The 25,452-nt window shown below is 51.7% G+C and overlaps 1 protein-coding gene across 1 annotated transcript in view; it reads left to right on the plus strand.

Annotated features, from left to right (window-relative positions):
* Nucleotides 1-25,161, plus strand: part of PAPPA2 (pappalysin 2) — an 89,200-nt gene extending 64,039 nt beyond the window's left edge. Inside the window, exons 16-21 of the mRNA XM_009275903.1 lie at nucleotides 4,149-4,317; nucleotides 5,061-5,193; nucleotides 6,333-6,442; nucleotides 9,174-9,245; nucleotides 23,040-23,138; nucleotides 25,087-25,161. Coding sequence (XP_009274178.1) covers nucleotides 4,149-4,317; nucleotides 5,061-5,193; nucleotides 6,333-6,442; nucleotides 9,174-9,245; nucleotides 23,040-23,138; nucleotides 25,087-25,161 — 658 coding nt within the window. The remainder of the gene's footprint in view (nucleotides 1-4,148; nucleotides 4,318-5,060; nucleotides 5,194-6,332; nucleotides 6,443-9,173; nucleotides 9,246-23,039; nucleotides 23,139-25,086) is intronic.
* The last annotated feature ends 291 nt before the right edge of the window (nucleotides 25,162-25,452 follow it).

The raw sequence follows: 25,452 nt of genomic DNA on the forward strand, positions 1-25,452 counted from the left end.
GGGGGAACTTAACACATGCATTCGTGCTTTGTGATGGGAGGTCTCTAGTTTTGGGCAGCATCTGTCCAATGGCAGCACCAACCCACCCACCTGGATCGCGTAGAGCAATGAACTGCCAAGGAGCAATGTTTGGTATCATCCAGGGCTGCAGCATTGAAAAGACCTGGCCTGAAAGTCAGAGGTCAGATACTTTGGGGAAAATGGGCATCACCCCCATCAGTGGTCCCTGCTGTTGCTTCCACTACAAAGTGCCATCTGAAGCAGCTCTCCAACAGGAATATCCAGGACATCCTGTAGAAGAGCACTCGAATGCTGGGGGGATGCTGTCAGTCTGGGGACCAAAAAGGTCAGACCCTGCAGAACAGTTGTTTCGCTTGCCCAATGCAGGATGATTCCTTGGAGAGAAGAGGTTTTTTTTGGATCTCCAAAGCTACTTTTGTGAGGGGTTGAGCCCCTTCTGCTAGCTTGAGGGAATGAAGCAAAGAAGAACCGGGCACCCAGGTCTTTTCAGGCAGCTTTGAAATTCTCAGCCTGCATTTTGACCAGAGATCAAGGGAGCCACAAGACAGCCTAGCCCCCTGATGAGCTTCCATGGAGATGTTGGCTCCTCTGCCTGTTCAAAGACTATGGAGACCATGAAAGAGGGAGAGGAGGCGGGATAATGTGGAAGAGAAAATGGACTGGAAGGAGTTAGCAGACTTGGGGCTGGAAACATATCAGAAAGATTGCAGCAGGCAAAGCAGGACAGCCTAACCCAGCAGCACTGGAGTTTAGCGGGGCACTGGGCCACTGTACATTTGTGGTGGGTGCAAAGGCGTGGGGCACTCTCTGCTTCTGCCCACATCTGGCCCCTTCCAGATAAAAAGCGCAGCTGAGGGAGCCAAGCATCCAGGTAAAGAAAACACAGGCTGTCAACAGGAATCCTGTGTCACTTCCACCTCCAAGGTCTCTGATGAAGATTTACAGCCCAGGTTGCCCAGGCTGTTTGGAGCACAGCAGCAGAGGTCCTGCAAAGCTGATGTTGCTCTCTTTCAATTTACCAGCAAATCTCCCTGCTGCCCTCCTATTCTTTTTGAAGCCGTCAGTCTCCTGCCATGGGAGATGAGGCTTTAGGCTCATTTATCACCATTTCTGTACAGCAGGCCCAGTTTCCCCCAAGCTGGCTGCCCCAGTACGCGGCTGGATCCCAGCCAGGCTCCTGCATGCTCAGCTCCCAGAGCCAGGCGAGCACTCATGCCTTCATGTCAGATGCAGCCCTCACTGCCCTCAGATGTTTCCCCTGCCTCCTCTACCCATTAGGCATCTGCTTGCCCAGTTGGAGGGGGAAGCTTTGACTCTGATTTTCCTGGCTTCCTTGTTAATCCTCAAGAAATGCCGCTAACCCAGATCAGAAGAAGTTGGGGGGTCTGGAAATTTCAAGCTGCTATGAGGTTGTGGGGTTTTTTTTGTGTTGTGTTTTTTTTTTTTTTTTTTTAAAACCCTCTCCCTTCCCTTCCTTTCTCTGTGCCTTAACATAAACTGCTCACTTCATATGTGCGGCAGTGGTCCACATGCCACCTTCTACCCTGGGGTCAGCCCAGGCTAGCCCTGTTTGAAGTTCCTCAGCACGGGTGCTGGCGGTGGGGTGAGCCTCCAGAGCAAGGTGGTTTCTCTCCCCAGGTCTAAGGAGGGTGCAGGTCTGGGAACCTTCCCTTCCTTTCTCTGTGCCTTAACATAAACTGCTCACTTCATATGTGCGGCAGTGGTCCACATGCCACCTTCTACCCTGGGGTCAGCCCAGGCTAGCCCTGTTTGAAGTTCCTCAGCACGGGTGCTGGCGGTGGGGTGAGCCTCCAGAGCAAGGTGGTTTCTCTCCCCAGGTCTAAGGAGGGTGCAGGTCTGGGAAGAGGTGGGAGAGGCTGTGCATGGTGCCGACCCCCGCTAGGGTCACTCCAGCACCACATCAAGATGAGGAGCTCTAGTGAAGACGATGGGGCTCTAAACCACAGCGTGCACCTGTGCAAACTGCAGCTCCCATGGCGTGTCCTCCCCATGCTCAGCCCCTCTCCCCAGGTCTTCCTGTGGCTCCTGGACAAAGGGCATCTGCCATGGTTTGGAGGAGCAACAGGGAGGTGCAGTGGCTGCATCAGTTATAACCCAGTGGCTAGTGGGGAAGTTAGAAGTAGTGTGTGGCTGGGATGCTCCTGGTTTGTAAAGGAGTTTGCTCAGTGCCTGAGGCATTGCTGTTGCAGTGAGGCTTTGCATTACCAGTTTGCTCCTATCGCTGTAATGCCATCAGCTTAACCCCCAGAGATTTACCCCTTGCAAGTCGTACAGCTGGATCGCACCCTGCGTGCCAGGCAATTCAAGAAGGGGAAAATGCTGCTTGAGGACCTGGACATCCAACATGGATCAGTACCTCCCGGCATGCACCTTCGTTCACCTTTAAAGTGGGCAAAGCATTCAAACAGACATGGGAGGAGGCAAGGTCTGATGGGGACATCTTCAAAAGGCAGTGACTGTCATCCCTGTAGAAAGGGTGAGCAGCCAAGAAAGTTAAATTAGGGGTAGGCTGAAACCACAGATGCCCACAATGAGATCCAGAGTTGCTGTTCTTCATCACCCTTCCAAAATAGTACATAGTTTCAGGTCCCTTCAGTCAATTCAAGGCTACTGCTCTCGGGGTGACTTTGCAGCACCACTTGCTGCTCAGGTGCTCACACTGCAGCCACCCATGCTCCCGGCGTGGACTGGTGGGAAGATTTGTGCAGAGCTCTGTGCCAGGGGACCTGCCATGTCCCATCCCCTCCCCTACCTGCCTCCACGTTACCTGCTGGAGCCTGAATTCACCACAGCAGGAACACACTGTCGCCCTTATACAGCCTTTAGGAAAAACAGATCCCTGATTTCTGAAGGGAGAATGGGAATCTCTAAGAGCTGCAAATATTTAAAAAGAGGAAAATGTTTCAAAAAGCTCTCAAATTTCCTGTCCAGGAGTTCCCAGCAGAAATGTGATGGGGATGGCCACCAACTCCTGCCCCAGGTCTGGCAGTGGGGTGCAGATGGGGTCCCCTGGCTGCCCTGGGCTGCATGACCCTGCACTGTGTGTTGGGGCCACCCCGCTGGCCCCACGCAATGTCTGCTGCCACTCAGAACAAAGGGCAATTTAGTGCCTCCCCCCAGGGGTTTCTCTAACCCAGTTAACCACCCCTCTGTGTACCTGTGGGATGCTGTAAACTCCATAATGCAGCACCTGGAGCCCTGCCTGCTGGCACTGGTGGTGGGAGAGGGCAGGGGCAAGCAGCTGGAGCAGGGTGTCTAGTAAAGAAGGATGGGGGTGAGGGAAAAGTCTTATTAAGGACGGAGCAATTGGCACTAGCTCAGGTAAAGCCCATCAAGGCTGTCAAAATCTGTGTGTCAAAGTCTAGGGTCACAGTGACATGTCCTCTTCTGGGAGAGCAGTCCCCAGCCAGCCTGATGCCTCATGGGGTTTTGATGCATCTATGTAAAAGATGTGGTGTCTCTATCGCTGCCAAGGACAGGAGACTGAAAAGTGGGTGGGCTCTGCTCCTGGACTTTTTCTTCCTTTCTTTTTCATCATTTTTTTGGCAAGTGGTTTGCACCTGGGCTGTTTTAGCAGCACAGGATGGTATTGGTCTGCTGCAGTATGACAGCCCCTCAGCAAGAGTGGGATTGACAGACCTGGCTGGAGTACAAAGAAGAGCCTCAGGAGTAGCTGGGTGCAGGCCAGCAGGATTTACTGGTGGAGGCTCACTCCATCCAGCAAAGTATGTAGCTACTGGCGATGGGACAAAGCAGCCCAGGACCCCGCAGGAGTTGCGGGGTAGAGAAGAACGGTTTAGTAGCACCACAGGAGGGGGGGACCAATGGGGTGATGAGCGCAAGGAAAAAGCATCTAGTGCTCCTAAATCAGTGCGATCACCCCAGCAATGGGAAGAAAAGTTCCTGGTTGAGTGCGGGCTGTCCCTTCAGGAGGACCTGCCCGTGATGAGGAGTGGGATGGCATAGGAAAGCCCCACGCAGGGAGCTCAGTTGTGTTCCAGGAGAGATGCCTCTAGGCTGTTCCGGTCTTTGTGGGATGCATGGTACAGCCAAGGTGGGGTTTGTTTGGGGCACTGCAGCCCAGTCTATCATCTATGTTTCCCCAGGAAGTTCCTGAAGGTCCAGTGCCTGGAGAGCGGGCAGTGGGAAGAGGGGCACTGTGTCCCTGTGGTGTGTGAGCCACCCCCTCCTGTCTTCGAGGGCATGTACAACTGCACCCAGGGCTTTGAGCTGGACAGCCAGTGCATCCTCAACTGCGAGCCACAGGGACAACAGGTGAGTGACGTGGGGGGGAGGCAGAGATTGGCCAAGTGTTGTGCTTCAGAGCACCTGAAAACAGCAGGGCTCCCTGTGCCCCACTGTGTAGAGGAGCCCCGTGGCAGCTTGGCCATCTCCAGGGCCAAATGCCCTTGTACCACTAAACAGCAGTTGCCCTGCAAACCTAAAGCTTTTCTTGCTGGATACCAGCCATGGCACAGGGTGCACCACTGCCTGGGGATGCTCTCCTGCTCCCTGGTGACCCTTCCAAAAAGCAGTGGTCCTAAGCAAGCCTGCTTGTCTTGAGTGAAAAGGGTCTGAAAGCAAAAGTAGAGGGTTTCCAGTGGGTTTGGGGAGCTGCTGCGAATGTATTCACCTGGGATGATGGGCAACCTTGCTGCAGCAGGCTTGCTAACTAAGGGGCTTGCCGGGGGATGGAGGCTGCTGCCTGCCAGGCTCTTCCACCTAGGTTTTGCATCTAACCTGCTGGAGGGGTCTTGTCAAAAGAAGTGCAGTCGATTTCCCTCTGGTGGGATCCAGCAGCAGCTGGAAAACAATTTGCTTTCTGGTCAGTAGTGCAAAGCACGCATAGGCTGGACCAGATGGCTGCAACCCAGCTGCCCCGGAGAACTTCCCTCTGGACTTCACTGGCAGGAGGGGGTTCCTTGCATTTTGCTCCCCCCAGAGCTGGGCAGTGGCCAGGCAGGGTGAGCCCTGCCTCTGCCAGTAGTAATGCTGGCTGCTCTCCCTCTGCTTTGCAGGTTCCCATCGTCTGCACCAAGGAGGGCTTATGGACAGAGGAGTTCAAACTGTGTGAGAACTTACAGGGCACCTGCCCGCCGCCCCCGGAGCTGAATTTCGTGGAGTACAAGTGCGAGCAGGGGCATGGTATAGGTGAGGGCAGACGAAAGCCCAACAGAAAACTGAATCTTATGTTGACTCAGCCCTCCCAGAGAGCTAAAGGTCATGATGACTCTTCTTCTTGTACCAATCCCCACTAAATCTATGAAAAAAAACAACCCTGTTTTTTCTTCCATCCTCTTTCTAAACACAGAGCCAGGGGTGGCTTTAGCCTTGTGCATGCCCTGGTTGTACTCATGGGCAAGACTCAAAGCTAAAGCTGGCTCCAGTGTAAGCATCTCTCTCTTCAGAAGGAGCAGGGACTCGTCTCTAGGGCAAACCCAGCCCTTTGCAGTAATTTTCCTAATCTCTAATCCTCCATCCATGCAAGGTCTGTCTACTTGTTACTGCTGCTGATGTTTGCAGGGTTAACGTGGCAAATCCTAGATTAAAAACCGCAGTGACAATCATGTGTAACAGGGCACTTTCACCAGATGAGGGACCACATCATCCATTTCTTTCGCCAGGACTTGGTCACTTTGTGCTTTCAGGAAAAGCTGCAATGCTCAGTGACAGTTGTTGCATCTTATCTGGCATCCTGCTGGACAGGACGTGCTTGAGCAAAGCCCGTATCACGCTGAAGCAAACATACCAGTCATCTGGGTCTGATCAAAACAGGCTGAGGCGAGTCTAAGGGCAGGGCCTGCTAAGATTAAGGTTTGGACAGACCTGATGTGTGGCTGGGGTTAGGGCTGGGATCCACCTGGTTTTCCAAGATGGTTTTTGCAGCTTTTTTTTCTTCCTATGTCATAGGAAGGCAGTGGGAATTTAGCGTGGTAGAAAAACTGTGAAAGATGCTTACTAACATGTCAACAAACATCCCATAGCATCTAGGCCAGACTTATTTTCATGCTGGATCCCATGTCCTGCCATCAGGGCTTGAATCTGTCTCTTAGGGCATGTTCAATTTTCTTCTTATCTGGGAGAAGGGAATTGGCCACAACTCTTGTAGGCTGTTGCATAATTCAGGATTTGGGGAAGGAATTGTCATCCCAGTTTGGGACGAAAAGGGTCTTCCCTATATCCACCTCTACCCTCAGTGAGGAGCCTACACATTTGGGTCTGGTGCCCTCTTCTAAAACATCATTGCCTGGTTCCTGATGAAGTCTTCAAGGCTCTCTCTCCTCCTGCAGGTGCTGTGTGTATACCTTCCTGTATCATACCTCCCAGTGACCCCGTCATACTGCCCGAAAACGTAACTGCTGAGACTATGGATCACCATCTGCAGCCCACCAGAGTCCAGGTAAACAGGGAGGTGGATTCTTCTAGCAGGGGGTTTGCTGGCAGCATAGAGAGGAGCCCCCCTCCTCTATCTGGTGTTTTTTAACCAAAATCCCTTTGCCTTGGGTGAAGAAGGGTAAGACTTGGAAAGACAAGCAGCATAAGTGAGCTCGGGGCTGGCTGGTCCTCTCCAAGGAGCTGCCCAGACCACATGCTCTGGAGGTACCTGCTGCCCCCCATAACAAGGTTGCAGTGCCGAGGTGGTCCTCCCTCCTACCACTTCTTCCTCCTCTTCCCTCACCTGCAGACGCTACTGCACAGCCTGCCGCTCTCCTGTACCAAAGTTCACCATAAGTTATCAGCTCCCAAGCCAGCTTTCAAGGACTTGCAGGATACCACAACGAATGAAGCTAAATGCAGGAATCCTGCTGATTTTTCAGGATGTGCCACGTGCCTAAACCTGTTAAGCTGCTGTTATTGTCAGCCAGTGTGCTGGGAGAGCAAAAGCTGCCCCTGGCATGGCATGAGCCTGGGTCCCTGGTTACCTGGTTGCAGAGATGCAACCGCAGGCAGGCATCTCCCTGCCAGGGAGGAGGCAGGGCACTGTCAGCTGAAAGGTGTCTCCGGCTGCCATGACCCACTGGCCGGCCGGTTGCCTCTGCTGCTGGAACGGGGGAGTTTCTCCCTCTCCATCTCTTACTCATTTTGTAGGCAAAACAGCTCAAATAGTTTGGAACCTCACGGCACAACTTTCCCAAAAAGCAGCTCTGCCGGGGTAATATTTCTTAAAATAAAAATGAGATACATAAGGAAGGAGGTGGAACAAAGAAAAGCAAACAATCTTCCTAGGAGCCAGCACTCCCATCCAAATGCTTTTTCCTCCTCCTGGGAACCCGCAGGAGGCCCAGCGTCATGCCTGTGGATACTACTGTATGTCGCCTTGAATCAGACCCACGACAGATCGCTGCCGGGGGCTGAGGATGCCCGGGGCGTGTGGGATGGTTAAGCACGAGCCTTGGAAGGAGTCCTCGCCTTTGAGGGATCTGATGGTTTGGCCCGTCGAGTCAGTGGCATTCGGCTTCCCTTTCACTGCCGCTACGGGCTCTCATGCAAGGGGAGGCATTTTGCAGAGAGGAGGAGGAGGAGGAGAAGGGAGGGGAGGCGTTATTTTAAGAAGCGGCGCTCCCCCTTGCCAGGAACTCTCTCCCTGGACCGTCTTGTTTTCCTCTCTGCCCTGGCTCCTGCCTCTGCTCCCCTCTTTGCTCCTCCAAGCCTCCAACAGCTTGCCATTCCCGGGAGCTGTCGTGTTCCCAAGGTGATGGAGAGGATGGGGCAAACCACACAGGCAGCTGCAGAAGCCACTTGGAGAGGCCATGGTCCTGTTTTGCTTTCAGCTCTGATTCATTGCATCCCACAGCTGAGCAGGTTTGTCCCTCTGCCCTTATTTCCCAGCCTGGAATACGAGTATACCACTATGAATATGCTAAAATGCCATTCAAGTTGCACAACAACCACATATGAAACACACCAGTAGGGTTAGGATGCAAACATCCTCCGGGCTGAGCAGGAATTGGCTAGCTCAGCCACCCTCCCCAGCCTCTGCCCCATCTGATGGTGGCTCCCTCCACATCTGCCTTCCATGCACTGGCTGAGGATGGCCAGGACCTCATCCTGCCCCAGCCCCATCACAGTCTTGACCAAACATGCAGCAGAAGGACCTGCAGCAGGTCTGCATGGGCAGAGCTGCCCCATCCCCAGCTGCTGTGCCACCCGGGAATGCTGGGGCCGGTCTGCCCGCTACTGCTCATTTCAAATGGGAGGCTAGGAGAAAATGTATGTGCCCCTCTGTGCAACTCCCACGCTGTGAAGGGCATCCTAGGACACTTTCACAGGCCAGCCGTCATTTTATGGGGCCTCAGATTTCAAAGTCTGCCTGAGCTTTACAAGGAGGAAATTACATGTGTGGTGGAGCTTTTCTTCCCCTTGTGTAATCATGAGTGCTCCCCACAAACCCCTGCTGAATGAGTGGGACAATGCGTTCCAGCACAATGAAACCGAGCCCTTCACATCTTGCTCCTGTGTCCAGTTGGCTGCAACAGCTGAATTTGTGCCTCATAAATATCAGTGATAACGTCAGCCCTGTGAGTGAACGTGAGTCTGATGTATCTGCTTCAGGCCAGGTCCGAGGATGTGAGTCCTCCTGGGACCCGGTTCTCGGAGCCTGAGCAGGGGTGAATGAACAAATTGATGCAGGCATCAAGTGATGACTGGCTGAGCCCCCCATCCTATATAAGCGAGAAGCTGGTGAATCCAGTATCACGCAGAGAGGTGATGGCAGACTCAGCCTGTCGTGGCCCTGGGTGGCTTCCTCCCAGCAGCAGCTTGTGGCCAATTCAGCCCCCATGAGGTGGCACTGCCAGCCAAACCCCCTTCTCTGGTGGTCCCTGCCATCTCCCTTTTGTCCTCTCTCAGTTGTGTATCTATGTACACCTATGTAGACACGTGTGTGTGTGTGTCTGTCTAGCCTCTGCCTTGAACAGTGTACCCTGGTTTGTTGGTGAACCAGGTGCAGCTGCCTTGAGTTTGATGGGTTTCAAAGGGTTTCTTGCTGGGCAGAGGTGTAGGGAGGGTCCTGGGGGTGCTACTGCTGTTCCACACCACAATAAGCAATGCTCTACCTCCAGAGAGCATTGGTGGTGGTTGCCCTCCCTCTGTTGCCTTGCCTAACAGCTCTTTTCTCCTTCCCTCCTCAGCATATTGTGTGCACGGGCAGGCTGCGGTGGTATCCAGACCCCTCCGTCATTCACTGCATCCAGTCATGCGAGGTAAGCCACCCCTGCCCCCAGCACGAGCCACTTACTCCTTGCAGGAGAGCTCCTGGCAATGAAGACTCCCTCCAGCACAAAACCGGATGGCTTTGACTTTATGTTTGCTCTAAGCTGGGCCAGGGCTTGCTGGCTGAGTAGAGAGACCAGAGCAAGCATCCTTGTTATGGTCCCCCGCAGCCAGGGCGATGCTGGGGAACAAGAGCTGAAGAATAACCCATTTCCTTCCTTGCCTGCTGCTTCTTGGCCAGCCCTGGAAGAATGTTCTAGTAAAAGGATTTCACTGGCAAGGGGTATCCCCAAAAAGCCCATGCTGACTCCAAGCCTGAATATTTCCTTAACCAGAACCACAGTTCTAGAGTAATGTGGATCCAGAAAAGCCCTGCGTGACTCACACATCCAACCAAAACAACTAGGATTTCCAGCCTCGTACATGCAAAACAAACAGCTCCTGAAGAATCTGCAGACAAAGAATTCCTTGCAGAAATAGGTTAGCTGCTCATTTCGCTTTGAATAATGACCAGGCAGGAGAAAATCATAGGCAGCCTGGAGTCAGTTGGCAAAGGAAATTAAAAATAGGCAGTCTTTGTCAAGCACTAGTTGTTAATACGACTGAGGATAAAAGGAAAAAGGGGGGGTATTTTGGAATGTTGTATGCTGAAAATTTGGGATTTTTACCAAAAAGGAAAATGTAAATGAAGTTTGCACACCAAAAATAGCTTTGGGTTTTGCTGATTTTTTTTTTTTTATGTACTCATTTCAATGCAAATGATTGCTTTTGCTCACTGATTCTGCCTAGCTCAGCTCTTTGTCGACTGAAGTGTGGGAGAAAGGGCGATGTTGCAGGGGGCACATGCCCAGGAAGAAAACGTTATGGTCAACGGGAGGTGCAGCAGTTATTTCCCAAACTCAGTGGCTGTGTTGTGTGTCTCTACTGCAAGGCACGGGCTGCAAGTATAGGGCAATGAGGTGCTGTGTGCTAGAGAGGTGTTTGATGGTTGAGTACCAGAGCTTAGTGATGGATCCTCTGGCATTTTGGGAGCTCCAGGTCTTTCTAAACCACATCTTTCAGCTCAGCTCTGACGCAATGTATTTGAAGTGGGTGGGCTTATGTGGAAGAGCAGTCCAGATTGTTGTGGTGATCCTGTCTGTGGTTCTGCTGCTAGCAAGGGAGAACTACTCCTTGTGCTCTCTGGGAGTTGGTCCTTCCAAAAAAGAAACAGATGAGGTGTGAGGTGCTCCTTCTTCCCTTCCTGTGCAGCCCAGGTGAGAGAAAGCCAACACAGGTGTGAGGATGCTCCCTTAGGCTCAGGTACACCAGACCAACCCCAGCCCTTCCTCCTCTATGGTTCCTGTACCTCACCTTGGGTCTGTGTCTTCAGCAACAGGTCCCGTAGGGGATGATGAAAAATGCCGGTTTATTTTTGTGCGTGTGTGAGATAGGGACTAACTACCTGAAGTCCCCGCATCTCACAGTAACAGTCACTGTCTTCTCGTCGGCCACCCAAACGTGCTTACAGCCAACATCACCTCTTTCTGTTCCTGGATGGTTGTCATCCCCTTTTACTCTTAGAAAGCAATCCTAGATAGCAGTCTTAGCATACAGGAGGTTAAGCAAGCCAAAATCTTGCAGTGTCCTACTAGAAGATGGAGAGTCCATGCTCTTCATCACCCTTGTAGACTTTTTAATGCCTTTTCTGCTTTCAATTAATCTTTCATCAGGAATAACCAAGCAGTACATGCTCTTCCAGCTGAGGTCTCACCAAAGCCCTGCACAAAGCTTCCTTGTGCTGGAAATGTCTCTTTTGATAGGACCCAGGACTATATCTGTTATTTCTGCAGTTGCATCTGTCTGGCAGCTCAGAGATATCCTGAGGTCAGCAAGTACACCCAGATCTTTCTCTACCTCCTTTGTTTCCAACTGATGAGTTCCAAGCTAATAGCAGATGTTTTACCATCAGTACAAGAGCTTGCCCTTCAATTTCATATGAGTGAATGTCATCCTGTTTCTCTCTAGTCCTTCGGGTCATCTAACTATTTGTGAGATATCCTGATCCTCCTCTGTGGAACAATGCCTTCTTCCTCGTTAGCAATTTCGTCAGTGTAGGCCTATTTTTAAGGTCACAGTCACTCACTGTAATACTAATGAAGATTCATCCTCAGATAGTTTCTCTCACCCTTATGGTCTCCTTTTTGATACAGCTCACAGCTGCCTCCTCCCTGTTCTTCTCCTCACATATGTGTCTTTGATTATTCTTTTCATTGGGTTTTCTTCTATGATGCTGCAGGTTGTTAAGGTTGGACTGATAAGCCAAGTCTTCCTAGATAACATTTTTTCACGTGTTTTGTAGTAGTCATTGTCTTGCCATAAAGAATAACTCTTACCGAAAGCGTCTCATTCAAAGTATTGCTTGGGAGCTGCTGCTCGGCACTGGGAAGAAGGGAGGTGTTACCAGTCCACTCGTTTGACCACAGAAAATGCCCTGAGTATTGTTTCGACCTTATCTGTGCTGGCTTCCACCCTCATTCCTATTCCTCTCCTGCCTCCATCCAAAAGCATTGCAGTTCTTGAAGGCTGTTTCACTTGGGACCCAATCTCTTGTGGGATGTGGAGACATTAGACAGCAAGAGTTGGGTAGAGATGGAACATAACCTGTGATCCATCCTTGCTGCATGGTGCCCCACCACCACATCTCCTTTTCTTGTTCTCCCCTTTGTGCATGAGAAATGTTCTGCCCCTGCTGGGTCTGACATGGTTCAGCTTGACTTCCCATGTCCATGTGAGCCTTAGTCCCAGGTTCCACCTCATTTCTCAGTAACCCCTTACTGGAGGCACCTCCTTTTGGATCCCAGCCTTTGCTCTCCACTGTGCAGTGAAATGCTGTTCCAGTGGACTGTCCAGGTGACCTCAGGTCTGAGTCACCCCTCGGAGATGCTGTTGTCTCTCCATTGACTGCTGAGCGTGTGTTGAATGAGGAAGCTTTCTCATCTGGATGCCTCAGTGAGGGGAACAACCCTATGTAAGAGAAATCCAGGCCACCTGGCTGCTCATATTGTCTCTTCCTGGTGGAGTCACTTTGGGCCAGGGCATGGCAGCAGTAGCCAAGCCTCAACCTCCCCAGACTCAGCTGGAGCTCTGCCTCGCATTGAAAAGTTCAGGACACCACGCAATAGCATTAGACGGATTCTCACTCATCTTTATCCACTGGCGGCGGATCAGCCTGCCTGCTCATACCTCTCACTCCTCTCCCCACCTCCCTTCTCTTTCCATTAATCTGGTCGTCCATCTGCCTCCCGGTCTCTCGCCTTGCCAAGTTCCCCATCCCCAGAGTGCTGAGGCACGTAGCTCAGTGAGGGAGGGAGGGATGCAAACCCCTCCAGGAGCCAGTCAGGAATACAAGTTAGTGCTGAGCGTGCTTTGCCTCTTGAGGGCCAGCGGAACATCTCATCCCCTGCCATCAGTAGAAAAACAGATGGCAGCACTGGTGGGGGGAGGGAGAGGAGGGGGCTTTGGGCTGGGTGGAGATGGGAGTGGAGGAGGAGAGAAACCCTTCCTCCACGCCGTGGTTTGGGACGAGGCGGTTGTGGTCCTGGTGCTCAGCTGCTGGGAAGGAGGTGTTTGTAGCATCTGGGGTAGGTTCTCCCAAGCCACCCCGAGGTGACCAGCTCTCAGCTATCCTTCTCCTGTGCCCAAGAACAAGTTTTATTGACTTCTGAGGAGGAGACAGCACGTACAGTGATCCAGGCTGCTCCCTTGGACTGTTCCTGCCACGGTCCAAAACAGTCCATGCATGAGTGTGTCCAACATTGGCTGCTATAGAGCATCTCCTAGTCCATGCAACTCGCCAGCTCTGCACCCCTCTATCTCCCAACGTTGTGCAACGTGCTGATCTTGCCCCCACCTCTAGCTCTGTTTCATCATTGTGTGCAGGTAGCAAAGGGTTAATTGCAAGGGATTTAAGGCAGCATACTTTGGACAGACCACCGGTAGGCAGAGCTTCATACTGGTATGGTAGGAGCTGGACAAGAGCTACTACAGCTGTGGTCTGCCTTGTAGTGTAGCAGTTCCTTCCTGATGTGACTTGGTGCCTTCTCTGGTTGAGGCTGGCTTTGCTGTGCTTTGCTCTGAGCAGCCCTGCCTGCATGCTGGGGGAACATACAGAGACTTTGGCTTGAGTTCTCTGCTTCACGCCCTGGGTGAAGATGGGCCATACCAGAAAGCTGTTGTGAGCATGAGCTGCTGGGAATTTCTCAGGTCTTCCCTGCATGAGGATGAGGTCTCACTGCCCTTGCGTGTGCTGCTGGTCATGTTATCATGATCATAAAACACTAATCCATTCCCTGTTCTGTGGTTTTCCTGAGGTATTACAATGGAAATGATGAGATAGGGATTGAAGTGTGTTTGTGGTTGCAAGTTGATCTCCAGTCTCTCGATCCAACAGGTAGTCAAGGACCCCGATCCTTGGCTCTTCCCACCAGCATGCACAAAACCCTCGCTCAGCACGCCTGTGGCTTGTGTCCAGCATTTGTCAGCCAGAATTAACCCCTCTGAAGGCATATGCAATAGGGACAGTGGGAAGTCTCATCTAAAATCGGGGTCCCGCTGTGCTTTAATGAGACAAGAGACCGGGTGCAACTTGTTCCCTGGGTAAAGCGCTGCAGCTGGGGTCCAGCTGCAGGCAGCTGCCTCAGCTCCTCACCATTGATGGGGCTGGGGCCCCTTGATTGTCCCTCCTCCCAGAGCTGGGAGCTCTGATTTTGTACCATGGCAAAGCTCAGTGCAGGAAACCAGGCAGAAACATGATGCTGGTGGCATGCTCCGCTCCGGGAAAGAGATCCTCTTCTGCTCTCCTGGGGCTTAAGGCAATGAGGACTACAGGCACCCCAACTTCTCCAAGGAGACTCTCTAGAGCAACTAAGTATCTCAGCATGGACAGAATTTAAAGTCACCCTCTTGTGATGCTCACATCTTTATCTCATTTCCTGTCCCTGTGGGAGCATTTCATGACACCTTTATCTGGTCTGCACTCTTCCTCTATCTGCCGTCTGGCTTTGAAAATGTGGAGAGGATCCTACTGGATGTAACTGCTGTTCTTGTAAGCAGGCAAGAGGCACGTTGGCCTCCATATCTTGAGAGGATGCAACAGAATTGGGTAAAAGCAATCAAAATGATTAAGGGGATGCCACAGCTACCCTTCAAGGAGACCCTAAAACAGCTGGGACTTCAGTTTGGAGAGCAGAAGGCTGCTGAAGGTTTGCCAAGTCACAGAGGTGCTGGATAAGATGAATGCAGAACTGGGGAGCACTCACTGAGACTGGCAAGGGGGTTGTTTCAAACAGGTGAAGGAAAGTACTTTGGACACAGTGAGCACTGAACTCTGAAACTGGCTGCCATGTGAGGCTGCAGGGGTGAGTAGTAGCTTTAAGTTCAAAAAGGGATTAAACAAATTAGTGGACATCAGGCCCACAAACAAATACTGAAAGGACCACACAGCAAGTGTCAATAGTGGGGGAGTATAAGGAGCATGGACTGCAGGTAGTGGTCACTTCTGGATTAGACCTGGCCCCTGACCTGTGAGGGAAAAGCCCTTCATGCTGGGGAGGTGGAAGGCAAGATGGGGAGCTCTCTACATACCTGCGGGGTACATTTTCATGCTGCTTTTGGCATGAGCAGCATGGGCTGCTTAGCATGAGATATAGCCTTTCAGGGGATGAGTCCAAAGAAATTTATTCCTCTTCCAAAAATCTCAGTTGAGGCGTACTTTTCCTAAACTGTGAGAAGATCTCTGTTCCATGCACACATGGAACCTCACTTGTAGAAACCTCACTTTCTTAAGAGACAAAGCAAACAGAGGGAAACAAAATTATCACACACCAGCACGGTGCAAGGACAGGTGCAGCTCTCCTGCCTGCAGGGACAGGCTTACACAGCCCCAAAAGATGGGAGCCTTTTGGCATGGGTAGGACTATAGCATCCAGGCACTACGTCAGTGGTGGTGGAGACCCAAAGAGGTGGAAGCAGCCTCAGCTCCCCCAACCCATGGCTCTGCAGGCTGGCCTGCACTTGGGATGCCCCAACCTATGGCTACTTCTCTGCCCTCTCTAGCTCAGGTGCCATTCCTCCATCCCTGTCCACATCCCACTTTCCCCTCTCCCGGCGGTCACAGTCATACAGCTGGTGACACAGAGAGAGGGAGTGGAAAGCCACTGAAAGCACCCACTGAAATAAAAATCAATGAGTTGCTTCTGATAATAAACAAACATCCCCAAGCGCAGCCCAGCCGACTGCTCTTCCAACACGAATATTCATTCCCCTTCATCCCTTGCACATTGTTTTCCTTTCTGTTTAAGATCTGTAACAAGAACTTGGCAGAAACCAGATACAAGTGGGTCAGGAGGCCCTTGTGGTTTTCAGGGCTTGTTTTCCATAACCCGTTCTATCCTGCAACATATTTTGCACAAACGGCTTGGCAGGAGATCTAATCCATGGCAGCAGGCGAGCTGCTGAGGGCAGGATTGCAGGCCCGTGCTCATGGCATAGGAAGTCCTGGCTTCTCTCGTGTGTGCAGCAGCAGCCCTGGGAATGGTCATTGCTGGGGACCCCTTTCTTTACCCTTGTCCCCATGGACTGTGCAAAGCCCTTTCCAGATTGCTGTCTGCTGAGACATGGGGTCCCTGAGGAACAAGGCACAGAGCAGGACAGGGGAGAAGAAACACAACCCCATTCAGTAGCCCAAAGTGCCACATGCTCACTTCTGCAGCAGAAGTGTGTCCAAACCAAATCCTGACCTGGGACACAGAAGCACTTTCAGACACCATGAATGCAAGGACCTGCTCTCCTAGTATGGCCATCTATAGCAGCATTCAGGCTGAAGACCAAGCAGCAATCTAACCTCTGTTTTTCATCCTCCTTCAGACTCTGATCCTGTCCAAACTCCATCCTGACTGATTCAAACAGGTCCCAGATGTTTGCAGGAAACCCATGTCCAAAGGACCCCCTTTGTCCTGAAGAACACCTAGAGCTGCATACCAAGGCTGCTGGGAGCTGCGCTGTTGCTTGCCTTGGGCATGGCAGTACAAGTGATGGCACATAGGCTGAAACTAGACAGCAGGATGCCGCTTTCCAGCCTGTCACCCCTTCCTTGAAACATTCCTTGTTTGCGGAGTACTTTCTCAAGCAACAAGCCTCTGTTTTCTTAGTGAGGCCTGGGGAGAAGGATGTTGGAGCTGGAGCAGATGTTCCTGAACACCTGAGATGTGATGAAAGCAGTCTGCATGCTGAGCTGATGACTGAGTGGTTCAGGAACACCAGCAAGCTCGGAAACAACTGGCATTTCTCCATTTTGTTTTCTAGCGTGTCTGAGATGATGGGGCAGGTCCACAATGTCTCCTAGCAAGCCATCCTGCAGGCATGTGTCTCGAGGGGACAGCCGCCATGGTTCAAAAGGAGCACAGGAACAGCTCCGGGGACACAAACTAGGAGACATTAAAATGGTGGATGAAGTGTTGGGTTTGTAGGAATTTGTTTCTCTTTTCTTCAGGCTGCTTTGTCCCAGGTGCCTCTTGCCAAATTTCTAGAGCTCTCTTCCTCTGAGCAGTGCTCGCCCTGCCTCCCTCGCTGAGATGGGCCAGGTAGTGCTCGCTTGCTGCTTAGAATGGCTCAGGGCAGCGAAGCATCCCAAAAAGGTTTTTATGCAGAAGCTAGCCCTGTTCCCTCCCTGCCCCTCTCTGTGTGCTTTTAGAGCTGATTTCCTCCTTGCATGCCGGAGAGCCTCAGGAAGGAGAGAGGGAAAGTGAATGTGCTTGGGATGTTGTGGGGGGGGGGAAGAAAAAAAAAAAAAAAAAAAAAAAAAAAAAAAAAAAAAAAAAAAAATAAAAGACACACTGCAACAGTGCAACAGAGAGAGGGCCAAGAAAAATATTTAATCCAAACAATGAACATTGTCGTTTCCTCCCACAGTCTGCATTCCCAGTCAACTTCCCTGGGCAAGCAGGGGGAGCCAAGAATGGCCGGGCTCTCTGCCTCACCAGCATGAGTGTGTGAGTGTACAAGGAAAGGGATGTGTCCTGAGTACGCTGTGCTATAGCATTGCTTTAACTAGCTCCTGCCATGTCTGTGGCAGAAGGGACTGACACCAGCCCCAGTTTTCTGTAGGGAAACAGTGGTTTGGAGCAATGTTGGAGGGATGCGGACAGGGATGGGAGAGGGAATTTCCAGGGACCCAAGCTGGGGTGGTGGATGCATAGAAGCTTTAAGTGAACCAGACTTTTAACAAGGCTTTGAGTACTCTTCAAGTCTTCCTGTGGACCTCCCAGAGCTTTCTAAAACATCTTGGCTAGTGGCTGAGGTGGAAAGGAAGGAAGGGAAGGAAGGAAAGGCAGCTGGCGGGGAGAAGCTGCCCTCTGCCTGTCCCTGGCCAAGGGCTGCTGCAGTCTCTTCGTGCTTTCCTTTCCCCATGCACCCCTGCCTGCTCCCTACTGCCACATGCAGTGGCTTTTGCCTGGGACACGGCTTCTCTTGCACGTCTTAGACCCCTGAAGCTGCAGTGGTCTCCAGTCCTGGGGCAGCTTAAGATACATGACCCGTGGTTCTGTGAGCCCTGGTTTGGGCTGACATCCCTCTGCCACAAAATGGGCAGGGGTTTCCGGCTGTGCTAGGTGAGGCCCTGGCTACTGCTGCTTTCTCGTTTCTGGTGCTGAGCACATGCTGATGCCTTTGGGGGCTTGCTCTTGAAGACCCTGCAAGGTGGTGGCTCCTGGAAGACCATATGCACAGCGAGGGGATACGTTTTTCCAGCAGAAGTTTATCACCCAGTCCTGTCCCTGTCTCCCTGCCACGCCATCTCCCTTCTGTCTCCTCCGACTGATCTTTTCATCGCTAATGACTCATCCATCGCAAGAGCAGAGTTAACAGTGGTGAAGCTAATGCACGACGCATGGGTCTGACAGCACGGCAGCTTTTCCAGGGCTGGTCCCTGCCTGTCTCCCCTGCTGAAATGATGGTTCCCCTGGGGCTGCTTTGAGAGTGACAGCTGAGAAGGACGAAGACACCTGCACTTCCTCAGCTGCAGGGTCACACGAGGTCATCTCAGCATGCAAAGGGTCCGAGGTCAATGCCCAAAGGGAAAGACAAAAGGATAGCAAAATCTGTGCTGACTTAGAAGCGGCATGAAAGCAAACCCCCTTCGGATGGCGTCAGCACAGTTGCAAAGCCCAGGACCTGTGCAGCCTCCCGAAGGCTAGGGGGAAATGTTTTGCTTATTAAGGCTGGACTTAATCCCCTGAAACTAGGATCTGGGCTTTCTTTAGCTATGGGCAGATTGAAATCACAAGCACTTTCCATCCCAGTGGCAGCACAGGAGGGCCTTTCAGCTCTTCGGTTACACAATTGGCCAGGTGCACACTGAGTATTTTTTTTCATTTTTTCCACCTTCCTCCAAAGCACCTGGAATGGGTCATTGCCAAAAGCAAGGTACTGGGCCTTCAGGTCTGCTCGACCAGAGCAAAACCTGCATTCCTGGAAAATAATGTTCATCAAGCACCCATAACACAGCAGCAAAATATGTACAATACTGATGGCATTTGTGATTTATTCTTCGTGCTCTGTCTTTCCCTCACTCTTTTGCACCCTTTCATGGTCTTTCACAGTGAAGCAACCTACATATATAAGGTGGATTTCAAAAAAAGTGTCTGGACCCTGCCCGCCTCCTGGATGGCACTGGGGTTTCGCCGCCGGGCAGGACACCCGCTCCCCGGAGGGAGTCAGCCAGCTTGGCCCTGGCCCCAGGGACTCTGCAGGGACGGTGGAAAAACGCTACGCACAGGTGCTGCTCCTTGCACGGCATCTCCTGGCAGCCTTAAGAGAAACAGCACTGCTGAGCCCTCTGAGGTGCTTCTGCCCAGGATGGGGTGGGATCTAACTAGTCCTCTCTCACAACCCTCCTTTGCCTGCAATGTTCTTCCCTCTTTTTTTTTTTTAACTTAATTTTTTCTCTTTTCATTCGTGCCTATTCCCGGCTTTGAGAGCATGTGTTTTTTTAGCCTATTTAAATTGCCAAGCACTTGATTCGCAGTTACTATTTTTATGCCAGCAGCACAGGCCTCTGGCCCAGCGGTGCCAGATGCTGCACCTCCACGTGCTAACACATGCCCCGCTGAAGCTCCTGTCTGAATAAACAAGGAAGACGGATGGCTCGAGTGGGGAGATTCGCTGACACAGCCCAGCTCGCTAGCTGCTTTGGTGGCATGCTGCCTAGCCGAGCAGCTCCCTATCACTTAATGCGGCACGGAATGGTTGCAGCAATTACCTTATTCATTTTTTCCCAGTTTATCTGAGCCAATTGAACTGGCCCTTTTTGCCCCCATGCTGGAGAATGCATATTCTGGTGAATGAAACCGAGCTCGCCATTTTGCTGGATCACACCCATTGCCTTCACATGGCACGGTTGGCCATTGGTCTGGGTTTTTTTTCCTGCCAGCATCTTAAAACATCATTGGGTGTTTCTACAAGTCACCAACATGGACAAACCTCCCTTCTCCCACCATTGGCATTCCTTTCTGTAGAGCCACATGGCTCAAGCACAGGCTGAACAGAGTCTGTATGGGTTTTCCTCTCCCACATCAACTGCTCTTAATACATTGCGTTGCCTGTGTCCTTCCTTGCCGTGACTCTTGCAAGACCAAAATGAGACCAATGCAAGTATGAGGGCGCCTGTGCCCTCAAGGGTGACCCACCAGCACCTTCCTTTGCTCTTTCTGCTTGCAAAGATGAAACCAGCTGGGAATCCTTGACAAGGCAAAGCAACAGGATTCACTGTGTTCTCCAGGCGCTGGGCGAGGAGCAGGGACAGCAGTCCCCGAACCCTGCACCTGGCTCTCTTGAGCCTCAAGTCCCATTAGTCATTTTTTACTTTCCCCTCATATGTTTTTCCAATGTAATTTGGAGCATGAGTTGTTAAGTTTCCCCAACAAGTGTTGCCATAGAAGCCTGTATTTGTTTAGGGTGGGGTACAGGCTCTGGCGGGTTGAGGGGAGGGGGCAATTGGCCCTAACAGGTGTAGAGAGAAACTGAGAGCCTCTCCTTCCCTGTCTTGTCCCTGTCTCTGTCCTCCCACCACCTTGCACACAAGATCTTGAAACCATTTCAGACCTGTGCAGTCGGATGGGCAAACCCCCCCATAATTCTATGGAAACTACCGAAGCGGCGGGTGTTGTTTTGCCAGTGAGTCATGACATATGGAGCAAAGCTCAAAGCAAAACTCCACTGTGTGGAAGGCTGCAAAAGCAAATCACACTCAGAAGAGCTCTTCCCTGCCAGCGGCCCTGGCCGGTCCCCTGCCTGCATCCCTGCACTGGCCAGCCCCAGCATCCCTGCCCTGGCCCTCCTGGTGCTCAAAGCTGCTTCGTGGCTCAGAGACCTTCTTTGATTACCATCATTTAAGAGCCACTGATGCTTTTCAATGGAAGAGGAGTGTTAACCCTATTGTCTTGGTGAAATTGCATCCTGGTCTCCTCTGGACGTGGTTTGCGACAGCAATGATGGGAGCCAAATCCCTTCTTGTTTTTGAGTGAGCTACCTAACTAGTCTGTGCCTCAATTTCCCAGCTGTAGGAAGGTGCACTCTTTCTTCTTCTCTTGCGAGATCCTCCAGGCAGATGCAATCTCTCTGTGGCTGCCTGGATTTGGCCTGGGGACTGTGGTACTGATAGCACAGACAGACTCGTTGGTTTGCCATAATCCCTGCTGCTACTTTCTTAAGTGACATTAGCCTGCGTTGAGCCCATTTCTGTTCCTTATGAGTCATGATGACAAAAAGCCACATCAGTTCCCTGGTTTTGGCACAGCTTTTTTGTGTGAATTTTTGGCATTATCACCAGTCCCGCGTGTTGGCTTTGGCGCAGTGGATGCAGGGCTATTGCGATGTGGTGACGTTTTTCAGCTGGCTGTCGTTCGGTTTAAGGGTGCTACGGGCGAGTGTCTGTCAAAGGCTGGGTCCGGGTATTTTCTGAAGCCCAGTTGCCGTTTGGGGCCACCAGATCTAGTGAAACAGGTTGGCTCCTTCCGTGAGCCAAGGGTGGCCAGGTTTCCACCAAGAGCCCTTTCTGATGACAGCAGTCCTCCTGGAGGTTGGCCATGGTAGCTGGGCCAGTAGCTACCATCACAGAGCCTGGAGTGGGAGAATCATTTCATTACTAATCACTTGGTTAATGAATGGCCTCTCCGTTCTGTTAGCACATTCAGTCGTTGCTTGGCAGTGCTGATGTATATCTGTGATAAATGAACCTCGGCTGCAGATCGTTCCTGACAGTTCATTGCAAGTGCTTCACATGCACGTTGTTTGGTTGCACCAGTCACACAGCATTGTTTCTCAGCCCTAGTTGGCTTCTTCTCAGCCCCAGTTGCTTGTTTCTCTTCTCTGATCAGATGACTCATGTAACTAAATAACAATAAAATGGATTTCTGAATGGCTGCTCGTGCCATTTGACATTTCTGGACAGAAAGCTATTCTGCTGCGATAGCTTTCTGTTTCCATGTTCGAGCTGAAAGTAAAGAAGGCTTGTTAATGACGGAGCATTTATCTGAGCTGCAGCAAGGCAATCTGGGCTCTGCAAATCCGCAATTGTCCAGACAGACCCAACTGCGCAGCAAAGGGTACTGGGCTGTGCCTTGCAGAGATGAGCCACCATTATTTTGGCAATGCAAAATCCCCCACCATTCAACCATACAATTTCCTTACAGAGTGTGAGATTTGGGCCACGAAGAAGAGAAATGAGGAGGAAGATGGCCAAGACTGAAGCTGGAAGGTGGCCATGTTGCCAATATTTCTGGTCATCAGTAGGCTGCTGCCCTCTCTGCTCAATCCAGAATTGGGTTTTGCCTGCAGGGAGCTAGTGCTTAATGAAGATCCCTTCTGTTTGTCCCAGCTGGCCATCAGATAAGTAGCCTTGTAGTCCAACCTGGCAATGTTTGGTGGAGCCATGTGCTGTGGACAGGGCTAGAGCCTCCATTGGAAAGTCTAGTGGAATTTGGGGACATGTTCCTCAGGGTCAGAGCCAGAGCAAGAACATTCTTGAAAAGGCATAGTCCTTGCAACCAGTGCTTGCCAATGCTTGGCTTGGCTTGAGTGCAAGTACTTCTGGGAGACTCCTGACCTTGCTGAACCTTTCTCGTAGTTCAAGGGAGATAAAGCACCTGCCTTTCTGAGATTGATCCTCTAGCAGGATGCTCTATTGATCCTTGTAACAGCCTCTGTACTTAGCTGCCCAAGCCAGGTAACCAAGCTCAACTTCAGAGCCAAGCTCTTTGGGAGGAGGGGTGTTGAAGAGAAGAGTTGGGTCAGCTTCTTACAGAGCCCTGCCCCAGCTGTGAACATGCGGAGAGCTGGATTACAATGGAGACATGTGAGAGTGGTGTGAGAAGGTGGACGAGCAGATGAGGTGGTGAACTGAATCCTAGTTGGGTGGCAATGGACACCGTGGAGAAGCACTGAGTGAGGTGGGAATGGCAACTTGTGGCATTCAGGTTGGGGCCCTCTCTAGCGATGTGGATTTGTTTTCTCGCTCCCTGACACAATTCCCTGATCCTCGAGCTACATCTGCTGCCCTCCAAGCACCCACTACTCCATACACACCAGCCAGGAAACCAGTCTTCTGGTGCCCTTTGGCTTTGAAGAGGGGATTGTGTATGGTGGAACTGGGCCTTGGCCCTTACTGGAGGTGCACAGGGGCCTTGCTGAGGACCTGGGATCTCTGCTTTTGAATAAACCTTTCAGCAAAGACTTGTTTCTCTGCCTAGCCTTTCCAAGCAGACGGCTGGTGCGACACCATCAACAACCGGGCATACTGCCAGTATGACGGGGGTGACTGCTGCTCCTCCACACTGTCCTCCAGGAAGGTAAGTGAGCATCTTCTGTGGCACTGGCCAGGATTTAGGATTAAGTGGTTACTGCTAGCCATGCTCTTCGGCTTTGCTGGCCATGGAACCGAGCCTGCAATGCAATTCTCCCACGAACGGAGAACAAACCCATGATTTTAAACCAAAGCCAGCTGAAGTCATAGACATCATCCCACTAACAGCGGGGTTTGGACTCGGGCCAGCAGGACTGAAAGCTCAGCCCAGCTCCCACTGAGATTCACGGGATTCCCTCTCATTTTGGGAAATTACTTCCATAGGATGTAGTGCTAGCCATGGTGAGTCAAAAGTCACCTTGTCATATAATTGAGCAATCTCAGGGGATTTTTGGTATGGTCCATTGGCATCTGCTATGGGCTGTCTTTCCTTCCCAATAGTGTAGAGGGAGCAACTTGGCACTGGCGTTGCATAGACCCTTTTTTGTCTCCCATCACAACCTCCCCTCCCACCTAACTTGCTATCCAGCACTCACAGCCCATCCTTCCTAAGCATATCCAACAGCAAAACAAATCATAGGGCATGAGATAATTTCTCACTGCAAAAATATGTGAATTTGGATCTTCTCATCTTTGTTGTGGAGCTTGAATCATTTTTCCTTTCATCACGCATACACACACAGAGAAAAGGAAAAATAAAATCCTGGGAAGATCCAGTTGAGATAGGAGAGAAAAGGCTTTACACCCAAGTGATGATTGAAACCTCCACAGCGATATCATGACATCTCGGAGCAAGGCATGGCTCTCAGGAGGTCTGAGACATCTGGATCTCTGGCCAAAATAAAGGATGGGTTCGCAGTGGAAGGTGGGGTGATTCAGTCCCATGGCCCTCAGGAGACCCAGCCCCAACTCGCATCCCCCACAGGTCCCAGATCTCCTGCGGCACAAGCCTCCAGCAGGTCTCTGTTAAGGCAGAGGCAGGAATATGGGGTTTAAACACCAAAAAAACACTCTGGCCTCTCACTGGCCCAGGCTGTGAAGAATCAAATGTGCTTCCACAGTAAGAAAAACTCCTGGCTCTGAGCCTGGTGTGTATAAAACCTCTGGAGGAAACTGTTTTCTCAGCTCCTATGGCCCGCGACTGGGCAGCTGTCAACCAGGAGCCAGATGCTCTGCTGGTGCCCTCCCACCTTGCTCTGCTGCCTAATAAAGGTGAGGTGACATAAGCTTGCTTGGCCATATACAGTTGTTGTAGAGAAAGCAATGTGCAATGAGCCTCTCTACCTGCATGGGATGTCTCAAAGCAGCACAGCTTGTGGGTGGCCCTAGACAGACCCACTGCCTGCTCCACTGAAGGCTGTTACTGCTCACATAGCCTCCAGCCTGCCTGGGTTTTCTTACTCCATAGTGCACAAGAGCTGTATGCATCTACCCTGGCTCCTATGTCAGGTAGTGTGGAGGCCAGCCTTTGCAGCTGGGAGGTTGGCTGAGTTTCTCCAAGAGGTGCAGAAGATGAGGCTATGCTACCTTCATGCTTTGCTGAGCCTGAAAGAGCCAGGAGTAACTTGAAGGACAGGTCCATAGACTCAGACATGGACAAGGAGGGCTTTCTAACAGGGGCCAAAGTAAAACTGAAATCTAGAGGTGCCTCACCACTGCCAACCCTAGTCCAAATGTCTCACACCCACCAGGGGAGACTTCTCCCCAAGGTTTGACATTTGGGGCACAAGACTCAAGCTGACCCTTGGCTGCAAAATTTGAAACACATGTTAACAAAAGGAAAATGCTAAGAATAAAACTCAGCTGGGGACAGTTGTATCAGAGCCCATTTCTCAGTGAGCGTGGAGCCTGGCAGTCTCCACAGTGCCAACAACATCAGAGCACAGCCCAAAGTGTCTGTCTGTACTGTGGTGGAGAGGGCTTGCAGGGGCATAGGGGTGCCAGGAGCCAGGGATCTCAAAGCAGAGGCTTACATCTCCCTTTGGTCCCCCGAGGTGATCCCGTTTGCTGCTGACTGTGACCAGGACGAATGCACATGCCGTGACCCGGCGGCTGAGGAGAACCAGTAGTGGCACCATGAAGGGCCTCTCTTGGTCAGGCGAGCACCGGAGGAGTGAAGGGGCAGCAACAGGGGCCGCTGGGGAGCGGCGGGGTGCAAGTGGGCAGGAGGCGTAAGGAAGAGCCAGGCAGAGGTATGGTGACTGCGCATGGAGGGGATGGGTCGAGGCCACGGAGCAGCCAGAGGGCTGCAGCGCAGGAGGGCAGGCACGTGGCAGTCCCCTCCCCATCGCTGCTCCCTCCCAAACCCAGCCGGGACATGGGGGCCCAGTGCACGCTCGACGGTCTGAGCCAGGGGTCCG

The sequence above is a fragment of the Aptenodytes forsteri genome, unplaced genomic scaffold (assembly GCF_000699145.1).
Source record: "Aptenodytes forsteri isolate BGI_AS27 unplaced genomic scaffold, ASM69914v1 Scaffold289, whole genome shotgun sequence".
Taxonomy (NCBI): domain Eukaryota; kingdom Metazoa; phylum Chordata; class Aves; order Sphenisciformes; family Spheniscidae; genus Aptenodytes; species Aptenodytes forsteri.